Source organism: Loxodonta africana, chromosome 4, assembly GCF_030014295.1.
Source record: "Loxodonta africana isolate mLoxAfr1 chromosome 4, mLoxAfr1.hap2, whole genome shotgun sequence".
In the NCBI taxonomy this organism is placed as follows: domain Eukaryota; kingdom Metazoa; phylum Chordata; class Mammalia; order Proboscidea; family Elephantidae; genus Loxodonta; species Loxodonta africana.
The window spans coordinates 8,712,566-8,732,053 of NC_087345.1; the positions used below are offsets into that span (position 1 = coordinate 8,712,566).

At 53.1% G+C, this 19,488-nt stretch overlaps 1 protein-coding gene across 1 annotated transcript in view; it reads right to left on the reverse strand.

Annotated features, from left to right (window-relative positions):
* PNPLA3 (patatin like phospholipase domain containing 3) overlaps positions 1–19,087 on the reverse strand; it is a 35,868-nt gene extending 16,781 nt beyond the window's left edge. The window contains exons 1-6 of the mRNA XM_064284856.1: positions 18,901–19,087; positions 15,963–16,195; positions 13,439–13,504; positions 6,287–6,496; positions 4,740–4,800; positions 353–574 (exon numbers count right to left, since the gene is read on the reverse strand). Of these exons, the coding sequence (XP_064140926.1) occupies positions 353–574; positions 4,740–4,800; positions 6,287–6,496; positions 13,439–13,504; positions 15,963–16,195; positions 18,901–19,087 (979 nt within the window). The remainder of the gene's footprint in view (positions 1–352; positions 575–4,739; positions 4,801–6,286; positions 6,497–13,438; positions 13,505–15,962; positions 16,196–18,900) is intronic.
* Between the last annotated feature and the right edge of the window lie 401 nt (positions 19,088–19,488).

Genomic DNA, 19,488 nt, shown 5'->3' on the forward strand with positions numbered 1-19,488 from the left:
TCCTGGAGCGGGGGGGTCCTAATTCCACCTGAGTGGTGTCCTTATAAAAGAGGAGAAAGACAGAGACAGACCCAGAGGAAGGACGGCCATGCGAAGACAGAGGCGGACACTGGAGTAATGCAGCCACAAGCCACAAGCCAAGCCACCAGAAGCTGGAAAAGACCAGGAAAGGTTTTCCCCTTGAGCCTTTGGAGAGAGCACAGCCCTGCGGACACCCTGAATTTGGGCTTCTAGCCTCCAGAACTAAGAAGATAAATTTCTGTTGTCTTAGGCCACCCCATTTGTGGTATTAGGAAGCCCTAGGAAATCAACCCACCTCCTCAGCGCCTCTCTACCCCCGAGGAGTGGGTACCTATTAGGAGCTTGGGGGACAGGGTCTCCAGGATGCTCTCATCCCAGGGCAGGATGCTGAGGCGGAGGTGGTCCAGTAGCTCATCTTCCTCAGGCTTCGTCTCCAAGGCAACCACCTCCCGGGGAGGCTCCAGGCTCATGTTCTCCCAGCAGTTGGTGCGGGCCTCTGAATCCCTGTCTTCTGAGGCTAAATTCAGGCACGGTCCAGGCCTCTTACAGATGCCTGTGAAGGCACGGGAGAAGAGACCTGTGAGCTAATCTGGGAAGCAGGGGTCATCACACACCCATGCCCAGAATGAGAAGGTAGGCACAGCCACCAGGGAAACCACAGGCTATGACAGGCTGAAACAAAGGGAGGCATCTGTCTTCCAGAAGGAAGTGTGGGTCTTTGAAGCTGGACAGACGTGAGCTCAGCTCCTGGCTTAATCACTTACTAGCTGTGTGGGCTCCACACCCACGTCTGGGTTCCTGGGGTTGAAGGACAGGGACTAGAATTTATTTAGGATAGCTGGGTCACTGGTCAAGCTCCAGGCCCTGAGGCTCACAGCAGCTGTTCAGTGGTGACTACTGTCATGGCCCCCCATTTGTCAGCTGAGGAATCAGAGCACAGAGATGTAAAGTGATTTCCCCAAGGCCACACAGCTAGTAAGTGGCAGAGCTGGGATGTGATCCCAGGTCAAAGGTGCTACTCTGTCCCATCACACCGTGGGGGTCCTGGGTAGCTCCAGGCACTGCCTAGATTGGGGGTGTGCTCAGTGGCCAACACCAGTGGGTAGTTGCTGCTCCCAATCTGGGTTGAGGGGGACGGGCATTTACAGATGCCCACGTCCGTGCCCGGTCAATACTTTGCTTCTAATATCAGGTAACGAAGACCAGGCAATGGCTTTCTCCACATCTGAGAGGCCACGTCAAGGCCAAGACACCCCCTGGGCGGCAGTCTCCTGGCTTTGACCGGGCTCCTGAATGCCTCCCCAGCTCCTGAGTGACATCTCACTTTTATGCTTCCCCCTAGATCTTTCCAGTCCCCCATGGACACATTCCTCACCCTCAGAGACATACCTTTCCCTTACCCCCAAAAAAAAAACCCGCTGCCGTTGAGTCGATTCCGACTCATAGCAACCCTACAGGACAGAGTAGAACTGCCCCATAGAGTTTCCAAGGCGCGCCTGTCAGATTCGAACTGCTAAACTCGTGGTTAGCAGCCGTAGCACTTAACCGCTACGCCACCAGGGTTTCCTTTCCCTTAGGTACCTTTAAAGATTGGCTTCCAGGGGGATGCTACATCGAAACAGCACTGGACCCCTCTCGTGTCCTCTGCACAGCACCAGGATGGCCAGCCCAGCTGCCGATCCTGCGTAGCTCTTTACACCCAAGCCCAGCTGGGGCGCTAAGTAGCTCAGCCCCAGAGCAGTCTTTAGGATTTACTCAGGAATTACCTGTTGTTGTTGTAAGGAGCCTGGTAGTGCTGTGGTTAAGTGCTTGGCTGCTAACTGAAAGGTCAGTGGTTTGAACCCACCAGCCACCCCACAGAATGATGTGGCCATCTGCTTCCATAAAGATAACAGCCTTGGAAACCCTATCGGGCTGTTCTACTCTGTCCTATAGAGTCGCTATGAGTTGGAGTCGACTCAATGGCAATGGGTTTGGTTGTTGTTGTTAGCTGCAGTCGAGTTAGCCCTCGACTCATGGAGACTCCACACACAATGGGATCAGACCACTGGGCTCCATAGGATTTACATTAACTGATTTTTGGAAGTAGATTGCCAGGCCTTTCTTCCTAGTCCATCTTAGTCTGGAAGCTCTGCTGAAACCTGTCCAGCATCATAGCAACCTGTGAGCCTCCACTGACAGGTGGCTCACTGGCCGGGCACTGAGCCTGGGTTTCCTGCACAGAAGGTGAGAATTCTCCCACTGACCACTCCAAAGTCCCCTTGCTATAGATATGGAAACCAATGCCAAAGAGAGAAAGTGGCTTGTCCAAGGTCACTGACCTAGGAAACAGCAGAGCTGAGCTCAAAGTAATGCCTTCTGCATCTGCTCCTACGGGGTCTGCCATCAGCTTTTCACAGATCACCCCCAAATCTTATCCCTAGCCCAACTGCTCTCTAGAACTCCAGACACGAAAGCACAAGAACACCCCTGGGGCACCCCGCACCCACGTGTCCAGTGCAGGTGCTCCAGTTTCCTGCCGAACCCGCTCTGTCCCGAGGACCCTAAACCAGCGAGCAGCACTCCCAGCTCGCCCCCCAGCTGCTGAAGCCGGAAGCCTGGACTTCATCCTGGAGTCTTCCTCTGCCAGATTCTCCAGCTGTTGCCAACTCGCGTCCCCTCAGGCCCACGTGAATCTGTTCTCCTCTCACCACCCTCGCTGCTGCCACCCTGGCCTGTGCCTCCAGCTTCCTCCCAGCCTCCAGGGTGCTGGTGTCCCCTCTGCCCCTGCTCTCTGCCCTGCAGCCAGAGGGGCCTCCCAGGGCCCTCCTCTGAGTCCCCTCACTCCACGTTCGTGGGATACAAACCCCCCACCATGTCCACAGGCCCTACCTACCCCCCGATTTCACTTACTGCCATCCCTGCCAGCTCCTCTCTGCCCACCTCTCAGGCTGCCTGCTCCATGCCTGCCTCTCCAGCCACACCGACCTCCTTCTGGTCCTCCAGAGGGCCTCACCCTCACTTCCCCATTCCTGGCACTCTCCCATTCACCCCCAAAGTCTCAACTTGGACTTCACGCCCTCCTGGAAGCCCCCTGCTTTTGGGGTCCCCCAAGTGATCCTACAGCCGCCCTGTATTTTCCTGCCCAGGTACTCATCACATGGTCACTCTTCTATCCCTGACCTGCCACCTCTCCAAGATGACGAGCTCCAGGAACACGGATGGGGCCGCACCTGCCCGCTCACTGCCCTCTCCCCAGGAAACATCAGGTCCTTTTAGCCACACTGCTTCCTTTTAGTGGCCAAAGACTAATTCCACCCACCAAACCCACTGCCATCAAGTCGATTCCGACTCATCCTGACCCTATAGGACAGAGTAGAGCTTCCACAGGGGCTTTCCAAGGCTGTAATCTTTACAGAAGCAGACTGCCACACTTTTCTCCTGGGGAGTGGCTGCTGGGCTCTGACGCCTGACCTTTCCATCAGCAGCCGAGTGCTTTAACCACCACGCCACCAGGGCTCCACAAGATGAATTCAGAGGATCAGTAAATCAACCAATAATTCAACCAACTTTTAGAAACATAGTTGCTATGGATTGCATTGTGTTACCCTGCCAAAAAAAGAAAAAAAACACATGTTGAAATCTGAACCCCTATACCTGTGAAGGAAACCATGGTGGCGTAGTGGTTAAGGGCTACAGCTGCCAACCAGAAGGTTAGCAGTTTAAATCCACCACACGCTCTTTGGAAACTCTACGGGGCAGTTCTACTCTGTTCTGTAGGGTCGTGATGAGTCAAAATCGACTTGATGGCAATGGGTTTGGGTATACCTATGAAAGGAGCCCTGGTGGTGCAATGGTTAGGCACTCAGCTGCTAACCCAAGAGTCGCTGGTTTGAACTCACCCAGCGGCTCCGTTGGAGAAAAGACCAGGCAATCAGCTCCCATAAAGATTATGGTCTGGGAAACCCTATGGGGCAGTTACTCTGTCCCATCGGGTTGCTATGAGTTGGGATCGACTCAACGACACACAACAACAATGCAACTGTGAATGTGACCCTGTCTGGAAATAAGGGGTTTTCTTTTGTTACACTAATGAGGTCATAGCAAGGTGGATCCAAAATTTAAACCTTTCTGTGTCGTGTCTTATAAAAAGGGAAGACACACACACACACACACCCCCATACACACAAAGGAAGCCACCATGTGAAGATGCAGGCAGATGCATCTACAAGCCCAGAAAAGCCAAGGATAGCCACTGGAGCAATGGTGGTTCGGTGATAGACTTCTCGCCCTCCGTGAAGGAGACAACTATTCTGGTTGCTTCACACGGGGCAATGGTCCCAGAAACCTCAGCCCGTGTTAAACTCAAGGCTCACAACAGTTCTAAAGGAAAAACAAAACAAAACAATGTTTCACTGCCTTCAGACAAAGGGACATGATGGAAGGAGAAGGAGCCCTTGAGTCAGGACTTCCTGGGCACCAAGCCCACTCTGCCCCCCAGGGGTGTGTGGTCCTTGTCGCCTTCTTCAGGCCTCAGTGTCCTCATCTATAAAATATTCCACATTTTCCTCTTACAGGGCTAACAAGCAGATTGAGCAAGATGCATGTGAAAGGGTTGAGCACTGGACGACAGAACCTGAGCACTGGACGATAGAACCAAGATGAAGTCTTCCGTTGATCAAGACTGCTAACAACAAAGCCTGTTAAAAGCATAGGTTTGGTCCCTGCCCGGTACATACCCTTCTCTTCCAAGAATCTGACAGTGTCTAAATATCCTCGAAGGCATATCTCTCCAAGCACCTGTAAGCAAATCAAAGAAGTTGCTGCAGGGAAGAACTGCTACACTCCACTGACTTCAACGTCACCTGAAGAAAGCAGAGATGGACGGAAGAATCCTTCAGGCTCTAAGCCCCCTGCTGTGTGCCAAGCACAAGGCTGAACAAAGGGCTCCATCCTCCCAGGAGACATTGCCCCTCATCCTGCAGAACTCAGCTCAAATGGTGCTTTGTCCCCACATGACAGGTGCCTTCCCTGGTCCTTGGGACAAGCCCTCACTCACACTCATCCAGCTCTCTTCTGGTGATCACTGTGTCCTGTTATTTAGCTGCCTGGGGGGTACAAACAGTGAACATGCTTGGCTGCTAAACCAAAGGTTGGAGGTTCGAGTGAACCCAGAGGTGCCTCAAAAAAAAGGTCTGGTGATCTACTTCCCCAAAATCAGCCACTGAAAACCCTGTGGGGGGCACTTCTAGTCCACCACATGTGGCGTCGCCATGAGTTGGAATGCACTAGACGGCAACTGTTGTTTTTTTAACTGCCTCCTCTCGCCATCTGCTTACAGTTCTTCTCCTCTGCTCACCGAGGGCAAGGCCAACAACTCTGGAGTAAAACCCACGGTCTTCGAGTCAACTCCGACTCACAGTGACCCTACAGGACAGAGTAGAACTGCCCCACAGGGTTTCCAAGGCTGTAATCTTCACGGAAGCCGACGGACGGCCACATCTTTCTCCTGCGGTGGATTCCAACCGCTGACCAAGCACGGTCCTTTCAGACCCTGATTTCCATGAACTACACGTGAAAACGAATTCTTTCTACACAGCCTTCTCCCTCTGCAGGAGCTCGGACTGGGGGTGTGCAGGACAGTATACAACCTTCCTTCTCCCCAGGAACGCAGACTGGTGGTGGACACAGTCTACAGATCCCCTACTGCGTGTTGGAGTGCTGGTGGTGTTAGTCGCGCTCCAGCTGACTCTGGCTCCTGGCCACCCCGCATGTGCAGAGTAGAACTGCTCCACGGGGCTTTCAAAGCTGTGATCTCTCGGAAGCAGAAGGTCAGGCCTGTCTCCTGAGGCACCTCTGGGTAGTGGGTTTGAACTGCCAACCTTTCAGCATGTGATCGAGTGCTTAACCATCTGCACCACTAAAATGACAATCAAAAAAGGTTAAACCACCTGGTGTGAGGGTTCTTGACCATGGCTGCAAACAAGAATTATCCGAGTAATACATAAAAAAACCCTAAAGCCCAAGCTGCACCCTGGCCAGTTAAATTTCAGAGTCTAGCAGGGAGGCTGAGGGTCAGCAGTGCTGTTGAGAAGCTCCAGATGATCCCACATACGGCAGGGTCGAGAGCCACAGAGCTCCTGGAACAAACCACTCTTCTTTCACTTTAGCTTTTCAACCACGGGATCTGTTTCTGTTTGTGCGTCTGTATAGCGAACAACCAGTATCTCCTGGCGAGCAGGAAGGCAAAAGGACTGCACCCCTGAGACACACACCCAGCCCTCACCTTAGGCTCTCCGGGGTGGATTGTCCTGACTAGAAGGTAGGCATTTGCCGAGCAGAGGCGGAGACTCAGCATGGTGAAGTTCACGTAAAGAAAGTTCGAGGACTTGACTTTGGGGCAGATGTCATGCTCCCCGAAGTAGGGGGACACGGTGATGGTTGTTTTGTCATCAGCGAAGGGCATGTTGTTACTCGCTCCTCCATCCATGTACCGCTTTTAAGGGAGGAAATAAGAAAATGGAATATCAATAGCTAGCGCTTTATGTGTTTTTCAAACTGTGGGAAGGGGCTTCTCAGAGTGCAAGCAGGTTGATTTGGTGGGAGGCAGGGGCCTTGAAACTGTTATGGATTGAACTGTGTCCCCCAAAAATGTGCATCAACTTGGCTAGGCCATGATTCCCAGTATTGTGTGATCCATCGGCCACCATTTTGTCATCTGGTGTGATTTTCCTGTGTGTTTTTGTAAATCCTACCTCTATGATGTTAATGAGGCAGGATTAGAGGCAGTTATGTTAATGAGGCAGGACTCAATTTACAAGATTAGGTTGTATCTTGAGTCAATCTCTTTTGAGATATAAAAGAGAGAAGTGAGCAGAGAGACAGGGGGACCTCCTACCACTAAGAAAGCAGTGCCTGGAGCTGAGAGAGGCCTTTGGGCCCAGGGTCCCTGCGCTGAGAAGCCCCCAGACCAGGGGAAGGTTGATGACAAGGACCTTCCTCCAGAGCTGACAGAGACAGAAAGCCTTCTCCTGGAGCTGGCACCCTGAACTCAGACTTCTAGCTTCCTAGACTGTGAGAGAATAAAAAGCCATCCGCTTGTGGCATTTCTGTTGCAGTAGCACTAGATAACTAAGACAGGAGTCAATCATGTTACTCAACCTTTCAACAAATCCTTGCTGAGCATCTGTGTGCTAGGCTGGGCTCTCTACTGGCACACAGGGCTACCACGTCCTGTTGTGTAGTTTGTGCAGGGCACAAGGCAGGTGGAGGCTGGGGCTCCAGTCCGTGCTCTGCTGGCCGAGCCCTAAGCCCACACGGGTGCTCATAGGCGCACTCTGCATAAAGGCACCATATAAACTAGGGGTCCTGTGGGCACTGGGGACAGAGTGGGACATAGACCCAGTCCCTATCCTAAAGGACACAAATGGTCCTGAGTTCAAATCCAGACCCCTTTGCTGGCTGGGAAATCTTGGACAAGAGGCTTGACCTCTGCAAGCCTGTTCCCCTCCATACCATGGAAATGAGAAAACCGACACCCTACCCTTAACTTCTTTTGGGACATAAAGGAAGTAGTGAACCTGGGAACCAGATGGCCCTTGGAAGATGTCCTCTTATCCTACAACCAAGTGGCATTTGGGCCAGATGACTTTGGGGGTGAGTTTTTCCTCATCTACATCTTACGGCCAAGGACAGGCAGGGTTTGCTACATCTGGATGGCACTTCTGCCTCTGAAGCTGGTGCCTAGCATGGTTTCCCAACCACAGCCCCTGCAACCCAGCTGTCAGAGGCGGGCAGACTTTCCTCATTGTCTTTCGAAATGGAGGAATTTCAGGGCCCAGCTTGGCCTATAACAACCCAGAAAAGAATTAAGGTCCCTGGGTGCCACACACAATTTGTGTTCAGCTACTAACCTAAAGGTAGGTGGTTCGAACCCCCCCAGGGGTGCCACAGAAGAAAAGCCTGGCAACCTGCCTCTATAAAGATTACAGCCACAAAACCCTCTGAAGCACACACACTGCTACTCGGAAACACGTGAGTCAGAATCAAGTTGACTGACAGTGGGTCCGGCTGGGTTCAGCCATGCTTAAGCCAGCAGAAGATTCTCGCCTGGAGTGCAAATGTTATCAGATGTACACACAGACACATTTCCAAAATCGTATCCACACAATTTTTACAGGAGATGTAGGAGAACATCAAAACCTCACTGGCATAAGAGGGCAAGAACGGAAATCTTTTGCAAACACTAAGAGCCCTGGTGGCACAGTGGTTAAAAGCTCGGCTGCTAAACAAAAGGTCAGCAGTTCAAAACCACCAACTGCTCCTTGGAAACCCTATGGGGCAGTTCTACTCTGTCCTATAGGGTCGCTATGAGTTGGAACCAACTCGACGGCAACGGGTTTAAAGAGGCAGAAAACAGGTTGACTGTTTTTCACTCAAGGATAGTCTGAAGTCAAGTTACCGTCTGCTGTGTGAAACTTTCCCTCCCATGGTGAACTTCTCTACAGTCACATTTTGAGTTTGTTCCATGGAATCTTGAGAATCATGTGTTCTAATTTTCTGCAGCTTTACTGAGTATACTGAGTGGGTGACTGCCTTGGCTACAGCTGGAGCAGCATGGGAGTAACACGAACAGATAAATGATAAGAATATGTCCCCTGCCAGTGAGTTGACTGGACTCATAGCCACCCTGTAGGGCAGAGTAGAACTGCCCCATGGGGTTTCCTAGGCTGTGATCTTTATGGAAGCAGACTGCCACATGTTTCTCCTGCACAGCGGCTGGTGGGTTCGAACCGCCAACCTTTCGGTCACAGCCAAGTACTTTAACCACTGCGCCACCAGAACCCCTCTACAATAAGAATATAACAGCCCACATTTAGCAAATACGGACGTGTACCAGGCTCTGCTTGGCACTTCACCTGCATTATCTCATACACTCCCCTCAACAATCCTGTGACATGGCAGGTCTATTAACCCATGTTTTGCAAATCCATCTACAGAGAGGTTAAGAAACTTGTCCAGGGGCCTGGCTACTACATGGTAGAGAGGGGATTCAGTTCTAGGTGTGGCTGAAAATAGAGGCTGTATAAATTTGGGCTGACCCTTTCATCACTCTAGGCCTCAGTTTCCTCATCTGCAAACCAGGATGGCAATGTGTTAAGGGGTTGCTCTGGGGTGCAAGGGGGGCTGTGTGTTCAATGCCTCTTTGTAATCTGCTCAGTCAATGCAAGGATGGTACCGCTCTGAAAGAGTGAACGGAGAGAACTCTAAGGGGACTTGTGATGTTGGGATGCCATGGCTTCCCTCCCTAGAAGAGGGAGCCCTGGTGGTGTGACAGATAAGTGCTCAGCTGCTACCCGAAAGATTGGAGGTTGGAATCCACCCAACGGCTCCGTGAGAGAAACATCTGACAATCTGCTTCTGTAAACGTTGTTGTTGTTGTAGTTGTTGTTAGGTGCCATCGAGTCACTTCTGACTCCTAGCGACCCCATGCACAACAGAACGAAACACTGCCCGGTCCTGCGCCATCCTTACAATCGTTGTTACGCTTAAGCTCATTGTTGCAGCCACTGTGTCAATCCACTTAATTGAGGGTCTTCCTCTTTTCCACTGACCCTGTACTCTGCCAAGCATGGTGTCCTTCTCCAGGGACTGATCCCTCCTGACAACATGTCCAAAGTACGTAAGACGCAGTCTCGCCATCCTTGCTTCTAAGGAGCATTCTGGCCGCACTTCCTCCAAGACAGATTTGTTCATTCTTTTGGCAGTTCACGGTATATTCAATATTCTTCGCCAACACCACAATTCAAAGGAGTCAATTCTACTTCAGTCTTCGTTATTCATTGTCCAGCTTTCACATGCATACGATGTGATTGAAAATACCATGGCTCGGGTCAGGTGCATCTTAGTCTTTAAGGTGACATCTTTGCTCTTCAACACTCTAAAGAGGTCCTTTGCAGCAGATTTACCCAATGCAATCCGTCTTTTGATTTCTTGACTGCTGCTTCCATGGCTGCTGATTGTGGATCCAAGTAAAATGAAATCCTTGACAACTTCAATCTTTTCTCCGTTTATCATGATGTTGCTCATTGGTCCAGTTGTGAGGATTTTTGTTTTCTTTATGTTGAGGTGCAATCCATACTGAAGGCTGTGGTCTTTGATCTTCATTAGTAAGTGCCTCAAGTCCTCTTCACTTTCAGCAAGCAAGGTTGTGTCATCTGCATAACGCAGGTTGTTCATGAGTCTTCCTCCAATCCTGATGCCCCGTTCTTCTTCATATAGTCCAGCTTCTCGGATTATTTGCTCAGCATACAGATTGAATATGTATGGTGAAAGAATGCAACCCTGATGCACACCTTTCCTGACTTTAAACCAATCAGTATCCCCTTGTTCTGTCCAAACAACTGCCTCTCGATCTATGTAAAGGTTCCTCATGAGCACAATTAAGTGTTCTGGAATTCCCATTCTTCGCAGTGCTATCCGTAGTTTGTTATGATCCACACAGTCCAATGCCTTTGCATAGTCAATAAAACACAGGTAAATATCCTTCTGGTATTCTCTGCTTTCAGCCAGGATCCATCTGACATCAGCGATGATATCCCTGGTTGCACGTCCTCTTCTGAAACTGGCCTGAATTTCTGGCAGTTCCCTGTCGATATACTGCTGCAGCTGTTTTTGAATGATCTTCAGCAAAATTTTGCTTGCGTGTGATATTAATGATATTGTTCTATAATTTCCACATTTGGTTGGAGCACCTTTCTTGGGAATAGGCATAAATATGGATCTCTTCCAGTCAGTTGGCCAGGGAGCTGTCTTCCATATCTCTTGGCATAGACGAGTGAGCACCTCCAGCGCTGCATCTGCTTGTTGAAACATCTCAGTTGATATTCCATCAATTCCTGGAGCCTTGTTTTTCACTAATGCCTTCTGAGCAGCTTGGACTTCTCCCTTCAGTACCATCAGTTCCTGATCATGTGCTACCTCTTGAAATGGTTGAACATCGACTAATTCTTTTTGGTATAATGACTCTGTGTATTCCTTCCACCTTCTTTTGAAGCTTCCTGTGTTGTTTAATATTTTCCCCATAGAATCCTTCACTATTGCAACTCGAAGCTTGAATTTTTTTCTTCAGTTCTTTCAGCTTGAGAAACACTGAGCATGTTCTTCCCTTTTGGTTTTCCATCTCCTGCTCTTTACACATGTCATTACGATGCTTTACTTTGTCTTCTTGAGCCGTGTCTGTCAGTTGGTCGTACTATGGGGTCTTGCGTGTTGCTGTGATGCTGGAAGCTAGGCCATTGGTATTCAGATACCAGCAGGGTCACCCATGGAGGACAGGTTTCAGCTGAGCTTCCAGACTAAGACAGACTAGGAAGAAGGACCTGGCAGTCTACTTCTGAAAAGTAGTAGCCAGTGAAAACCTTATGAATTGCAGTGGAACACTGTAAAGATTACAGCCTAGAAAACCCTTGGTGCCATTCTCCTCTGTCACATGGGGTCACCATGATTCAGAATTGACTCTATGGCACCCAACAATAACAACATCCCCAGAAAAAGGTTTCTCAACTTTGGCACTACTGACATTTGGGCAGGATGAGTTTTTGTTGAGGGGGGCTGTCCTGCGTATTGTAGGATGCGGAGCAGTGCCCCTAACTGCCCATAGCATTGTCCTCTTCTATCTGCGACAAACGAAATGTCTCCTGACGTTGCCCCGGGGGAAGCAAGGGGGACAGAATCATTCCTGGTGGACAGCCACCACTTGAGAAGACTGCTCCAAGGAGCCAACACAGACCCAACACTGGTCCTCCGGCCTCCATAACAGACACCTCAACTTGTGGTTCCCCACCCCAGGGCCAGCTCAGGAACCCATCATACACACATCTCTGGAGCTGAACCAATCCCCAGTGCTGTAAGCAGTGTCTGACCAAAGCCAGGGTCTCAAAGGGCACAGTCCCAGAAGGGACTGAAACGCTCAGTCTGGAGGAGAAGCCAGACTGTGTGCTGGGGAGTCAGGGGTTGTCACTCTGATGCTGCTGGGGCCCACTGCCAAGCTTTTGGGGAGGTGAAAACACCTGTATGAGGCCGCTGGCATGATAAGGGGTCCAGCCCGAGCCAGGCCAAGATGTGGCCACACCATAAACCAAAGTGTGCTGTGGTCACTCCATGCTCAGACCCTGAGTGGCCCTGTGGAGCCCTGTGCTGGGCTCTGACCCCCCAGGGACAAGGAGAGCTGGCCTACAGGGGGACCAAGCTATGCCACATCTTCCTGGAGATAGCCCTGGGTGAGTCACTCTGCCTCTGATTCTCAGTGTCCTTACCTGTCACCAGGACCAGTAGTCTCCTCTCCCTTGAGTTGGGAGGATTAATAAGACAATGCATATGCAGGGCCCGGCTTACAGCAGATGCTCCCGAAATGTAGGTTCTCCCCGCAACTTGGCTCTGTGACTGTGCTGCCAACCGAAAGGTGGGCAGTTGGAATCCACCAGCCACTCCACAGGAGAAAAGACCTGGTGATCGGCTTCTATAAAGATGACAGCTTGGGAAAGCTTATGGGCAGGCCTCCCGTGTCACCGGGGTGGCTCTGAGTCAGACTCTACGGCACACAGCATCAGGGTTTCAGCAGCTATTCTGCCACTGTTCCCCTAAGTTTAAACATTTCCCTAAAATGCTGATAGTTTAGGGCCTGAACTTTATCTCCTGCACCACGAGATGGCAAAACCAAACCAAACCGAAGCCTGTGTTTAGGCCAGACTCGCAGAATTTTTGGTTTAGAACATCTACGGCTGTTACGTTTTTCCCTAAGAATAAAGCTCGACTTTTTTTTAGAGAAGTAACAAATTTGTAAGCGTTTTATACTTTAACTGGGCCGCTCAGAACCTACCTTGAGTCTCCCGTGAAGCTGAAGTAAACCGTCAGCTCACCTTGCAGACCGCGGGGTGATTAATTACACGAGACGCTTTGGTGCAGGGCAGCCTGGAAGGGGGGCCGGTAGTGGCTGCTCTGTGTTTAGACACGGTCCCAGGTGTCCAAACCTGGAGCTTACAGGAAGGGCTGCACCTGTCACTGTTACAACAAAGTTCCCCACCTTGGCGCTTGGGGTTAGCGGCCATTGAGTAACCCAGACTCATCGTGACCCCATACACAACAGGCTCAGACTGTTGTGACCCACCAGGCCTTCGCTGTCTGGTTTTTTGGAAGTAAATCACCAGGCCTTTCTTCCTGGCCCATCTTAGTCTGGAAGCTCCGCTGAAACCTGTTCAGCGTTATAGCAACACGCAAGCCTCCACTGACAGACAGGTGCTGGCCGCCCGTGAGATGCGTTGGCCAGGAATCCGACCTGGGTTTCCTGCGTGGAAGGTGAGAATTCTACCACAGAATCGCCAAGGCCACCCCCCAACCGACCACCTCGGCACTGGCAATGGCCAGAAAGCACACTTACCTCGCCTCGGAAGGTAGGAGGGATTAAGCCAGATAAGAAAGGGATGAAGCAGGAACAAAGCAAGGCCTGTGAAGACAAAAGGAAATGAAACCACAGTTCAGGACCACCTGCCTGCCTTTATCCCTCGCTGGGCGCTTATAGGAGCCCCGGTGGCGCAGTGGCTAAGAGTTCAGCTGCTAACCAAAAGGTCGGCAGTTCGAATCCACCAGCTGCTCCTTGGAAACCCTAGAAGGCAGTTCTACTCTGTCCTATGAGGTCACACTACAAGTCAGAATCAACTCGATGGCAATGGGTTTTGCTTTGGTCCCTTACAAAAAACCAAAGCCAGTTGCTGTCGAGTCAATTCCAGTGCATGGAGACCCCACGTGTGAAAAGTAGAGTTGCACACCAGAAGGTTTTCAAGGTTATGGTCTTTCAGAAGCAGATCCCCAGGCCTTTCTTCCAAGGCATCTCTGGTTGGGTTTGAACCACCAACCTTCAGGTTAGTAGTCAACCGACTGCACCATCCGGGGACTTGGCCCCTTGTAGGCCTTCTACAAATCATCTGGACAGCAAAGCTGGACATTCTCTTTGCACAGAGTAGGTGCTTTAACAAATAGGCTAAGTGAATGAGGAACCAATGAGCACACTGGTATTTTGGGTGAATGGATCTTACCTCCAGCATGAGTTCCTTAATGTCAGCATCTGCGGACTTCCTGTTCCTGCCTCCCAATGAGAGCCACACTGGCCTTGGAAGAAGGGCCAAGAGCTGTTGACTCACTGACTGAGTGGGACCGGGCTACATCAGGTGCTTCTCAAATGCTGGTGTCCATCAGAATCACCTGAGCCACACCGATTCTAGGCCCCACCCCGAGATTCTGAAGCAGCAGATGGGTGATGGGACGGGGCCAGAGAGTCCGCACTCTGGCACCCTCCCAGGTGATGCTGATGCTGTCGGTCCGGGGACCACACTTTGAGTAGCATCATGCTAGAGAATAAAGCAGGGCGGGATCCTGATTCACTGAGAGACAGTCATATGGAACCAGTGTTGGCTATCCAGGACGAGCTTTCAGAAACAAGGTTAAACAGAGAATGGAACTGGCTGCCGAGATGTTGTGGGGCTGCCGGTTGTGTGTGCCAGGCCGGGGTCTTGTACAGACCTGGGTTAAGTGGAATTAAGTTGTTCATCCCAGGAACTTTTATGAAAAGTGTCAGCCAAAATAAATTCAATTATGCATTCAACTGTGTTCCCCCAAAAGTTATGTTGAAGTCCTAACCCTTGTACCTATGAAGATGACCTTGTTTGGAAATAGGGTCTTTCCTTCATGATCCATTAAATTAAACTAGGTCATACTGGAGTCCACTGCCTGTCAGTGCGTCATACTGTGGTGGCCTGCATGCCTGCTGTGATGTTGGAAGCTACGCCACCAGTATTTCAAATACCAGCAGGGTCACCCCTGGTAGACAGGTTTCAGTGTGCTTCCAGATTAAGACAGACTCGGAAGAAAGACCTGGAGATCTACATCCTAAAATTAGCCCATGAAAACCCTATAGATCACAACAAAATATTGTCCGATTACAGCCTTGGAAGCCCTATGGGGCCTGTCCTATGGGGTCGCTATGAGTTGGCATTGACTCGACGGCAATGGGTTTAGTGTCTTGTGAAAGGAAGAACAGGCAGAGTCATGTACACACAGGGAGACGACATCAGTGAGGCTCCATCTACAGGCAAAGGAGTGCCAAGAAACTCCTGGGGCCACCAGAAGCCCAAAGAGACACGGAAGGATCTTCGGCTAGAGCAGTCAGATAGGGAGAGAGCAGAGCCCTGCTGAGGCCCTGGATTTGGACTCCCACATCCAAAACTGTGAAACAATAAATGTCTGTTCTTTCAAGGTGCTCACTTTGTGGTATTTTGTTATGGCAGCTCTAGGAGACTAAGACAAATCCAAAAAAAAAAAAAAAAACCAAACCCTTTGCCATCAGGTCGATCCTGACTCAGAGCGACCCTACAGGACAGAGTAGAGCTGCCCCATAGGGTTTCCAAGGAGCGCCTGGTGAATTCAAACTGCCGACCTTTTGGTTAGCAGCTGGCGCTCTTAACCAGTAGGCCACCGGGCTTTCTACTAAGACAAATAGCATCTCGATATCGCCATTTGTTAGACCCTGAAGACAGAGGCAAATGAGACATGTTCCCAGCCTAGGGAGCTTCCCTCCAGGTGTCCTCATTACGGATGTATAGTATGTGTCGGGGTGAGGGCCACACACCAAAATGGTTCCCTGGAGGCAGCGGTCATGAGCCCAGCCTTGAGGAATGAGTAGGAATCCTTGAACTTGAGACTGCCCTGGAATACTCAGGGTTTACAGATGCTGCAAACCAGGGCTCCTGACGCACAAGGAGTTTACACTGCTCTGGACAGGAGGCAAGCCAGCGCCCCTGCAACACTTTTCTGCACCTTAAGAGACGGGGCAGGTGGCCTGTCCGTGTGGCTTCCAATGCAGGACACCTTTTCTGATGTGACAACACCCAGGTAAGTAAACTCCTTACGTCCACGACTTCTTCTTTAGACTGAAAGTCAGACACCAGCACGTTCTTCCCGTCAGACACCCTGGTGAGAGAGATGCTAATTTTGCCTGAGACGAGCTGGTGGATGTTGGCCGGGAACTCTCTGTGGAGTCTGTCTCGGAGGTACTTGTTAAAGCTGAAGGACGGCTGCAGGAGTCCAAGTTTCTGTCTCCTGATGGCCCGGCCGAGGTCCATGAGGACCTGGATAGTCCTGTCTGGGGGTGAGAGACAAAGGTACAAACAAATGTACCGCATCGCGGAGACAGCGAATGCTTTTTGGCCAGACCGGAAACCAGACAGCAAGGAAGCTGCCAACCTTTCCACAGGCCCGAACTGTCCGGTACAGTAGCCAGTGGCCACATGTGGCCATTGAGCCCTTGTAGTTTGGCTGGTCTGCTTTGAGATATGCAAACACGCACCAATTTCAAAGGCTTAGTACAAAAAAAAAGTAAAATACCTCATTAATCATGTTGGATATTGACGTGTATATTAGATGTGAAAAACAATATTTTGGATATATTGGGTTAAATAAAATATATTATTAATATTAATTTTACCTAAGGAGCCTTGGTGGTGCAACATTTAAGCGCTTGGCTGCTAAAGGAAAGGTTCACGGTTAGAGCCCACCCAAGGGGCCGGCCCCGCGGCAGCGAAAACCAACGACAGTAGGCACACACACCCTTCATGGGTGCCTGACCTCACTCACTGCCTGCCCCCTCTGGCTGAGCTGCTCTGCCCTGGCATTCCGGACCACTGGCATGCCCAGCCGGAGACCTGACCGGCCATAAACCCTGGGTCACAGCCAGTCCTGAGCCAGCTCTGACCTCAGCCCCAGCTCTCCCGCTGCACGTGGTACCACTAGCTCAAAGGGCAAACTGCACACAGGCAAAGCTGCCTCGGACGTGCTTTAAGGGACTGTGCTGAAGCCACAGTTTCTGGGAATGCTCCTCTACTGCACCCAAGTGCCACCAAGGGCACATCCCATTTGAGATGGGAGAGCAGAGGGTTTGGGGAGGAGCTCCTGCCAAAACCCCCAGATCCACTTTCCAGACTTGGTGGTCCCTGAGCCTCCCGCCTGGCCTGCAGGGCACAGCTCCAGGCTGCACCTGGGCTCTGCTCGGCTAAGAGCCCCGTCTACACCGGTTGGACACTTCAGTCTCAGAGTGGCAGTGCACTTGAATCTCATCTAAATTAAACATCGGTCCACGCAGTGCCCAAGGGTCACCTGCGGACACAAATGCTGGCTTTTACCTTTGCTAAAACCACAAGGCCGGTGTAATCCCCCCAGAGGTGACACTTCCTGCCCTTTGCTCCTCTCCCCCTGCTGAGGAGGGCAGGCCTCTCTGCCAGTCCCCACCTCCGGGTCAGCCCAGGATCTGCTCACTGGTCTTGCCCAATGGAATGACCCTGCCTACCAGCAGGGGATCCTGACCACCTGGAGCAACATCGCTGATATGGCAGCACTGTTGCCCAACAGAGCAGTCACGGGGCAGAAGAAAGCCCAGATAATGGGGCCGATAAGAAGTGTTATCTTCTTGCGTGGGGACCTACAGGTGCCAAGTGCCCCAGGCCGTCACTGGAACCAGGCTGCTCCCTGGCTCAGAACTCGAGGCCCTGGCATATGTGCACATCTTCCCCTGGAGAGGGTGCCACACCCTGGGGTGCGGGCCAGGGAGCTCCACCCCAGCCCCCTGCAGGGTCTCACTTTCAGCGGCACCTGATGGGGGGCGGGGTGCTGGCGCAGGTCAGTAAGACTAGAGGAGAGAATGGGGGAATGCCCTCCTGCCCGCTTCCTGGAGGAAAACGATCCACTCCAGCTCCCAGGAAGGGTCCCCACACACACGAGAAGGACGAAAACAACTTTCCCTCCTACTTTCGCCTCAGCACACGTAACACCCTGGTAGTGAGGGCGACTCCTGAACCAGCAGCAGCTCTGCCCTGGAGGGTCGCCACCAGGCGCGCGCAGAGCGGGCCTGTCTCCAGTCCTCTCGGCAAAGGCAAATAATCATTCTACCAGTTTGGGTAGATCAGCCCTCCCAGTGCCTCCAGACCCAATGCTGCGCCCCACCTTCCGCCTCCCACGCTCCACTCCCTCCTCCTGGTCAGTAGGGGAAGACCCTGCTCTGTCCCGGGCGGGGGACGAGGGTCTCCCTTCAAGCCCGAAGTTGGGGGGTGCGCGAGCGTCTAGCACTTCAGGAGCCTCTACTCCGGTCCCGACCGCTCGGGGACCCCAAGCCCAAAAGAGCCTCCCGCCCCAGGCGCGCCCCCTGCCGTGCCAACGACAGAGCCCCCCGTGCGGGCCGCGAGGACGCCCCTGGAAGGGCCTCTGTGCCGGGCGGGGAGCCTCGGGGATACACCCCGCCCCCGTCTCCGATGCCGGCTCCCCGGGCGTCCCCGCGCCCCCAGGGGTCGCCCTCCCCGGCCCGGGGGCGCGCTCCAAGCGGAGCCCTGCGGAGCCCGGACTCACCCAGCGGGACCCCGGCGAGGAAGGAGGCTATGTGCAGCGAGCCCGCGCCCGTCTCCAATACCGGCTCCCCGGGCGTCCCCGCGCCCCCAGGGGTCGCCCTCCCCGGTCCGGGGGCGCGCTCCAACTGGAGCCCTGCGGAGCCCGGATTCACCCAGGGGGACCCCGGCGAGGAAGGAGGCTATGTGCAGCGAGCCCGCGCCCGTCTCCAATGCCGTCTCCCCGGGCGTCCCCGCGCCCCCAGGGGTCTCCCTCCCCGGTCCGGGGGCGCGCTCCAACTGGAGCCCTGCGGAGCCCGGATTCACCCAGCGGGACCCCGGCGAGGAAGGAGGCTATGTGCAGCGAGCCCGCGCCCGTCTCCAATGCCGGCTCCCCGGGCGTCCCCGCGCCCCCAGGGGTCGCCCTCCCCGGTCCGGGGGCGCGCTCCAAGCGGAGCCCTGCGGAGCCCGGACTCACCCAGCGGGACCCCGGCGAGGAAGGAGGCTATGTGCAGCGAGCCGGCCGAGCAGCCGAAGAACATGCGGGCGTCGCGGAGAAGGTGCGGGGCGCGCTCGCTCAGGCAGCGGGTCGCCCCAACGTGGTAGAAGCCCAGGAAGCCGCAGCCCACGAAGGACAGGCTCCAGCCGCGCTCAGGGTCGTACATGGCGGCGGCGGGTCGGGGGTCCAGGTGCGCCTCCGCTCAGCCAGGCGTCCCCGCGCGCTCTCCGCCCGGCACCCGCACGGCGGCCGAGGGACAACCTGCGTGACCTCTCCCGGCTGGCCCCGCCTCCGCCGGCTCAGGCCATGCAAATAAGCCAGCCCGGGACCCAGTGGGCAGGCCTTCGGGGGCCGTGGGCGGGGCCGAGGCGGGGCCGATGTATGGGGGCGTGTCCGGGGCGGGGAGGGCGGGATCAAGGGGAAGGACGGGGCCGATGCTTGGGGGGCGAGGCCGGGGAGAGGCGGACAGCACCGAGGGCGGGGGCGGGGCCGAAGGCGAGGAAGGAGGAGCCCCTCGCCCTCCTAAATGCAAAGATAATGCCTGTGCCAAAGAGGAAAGATTCCCTT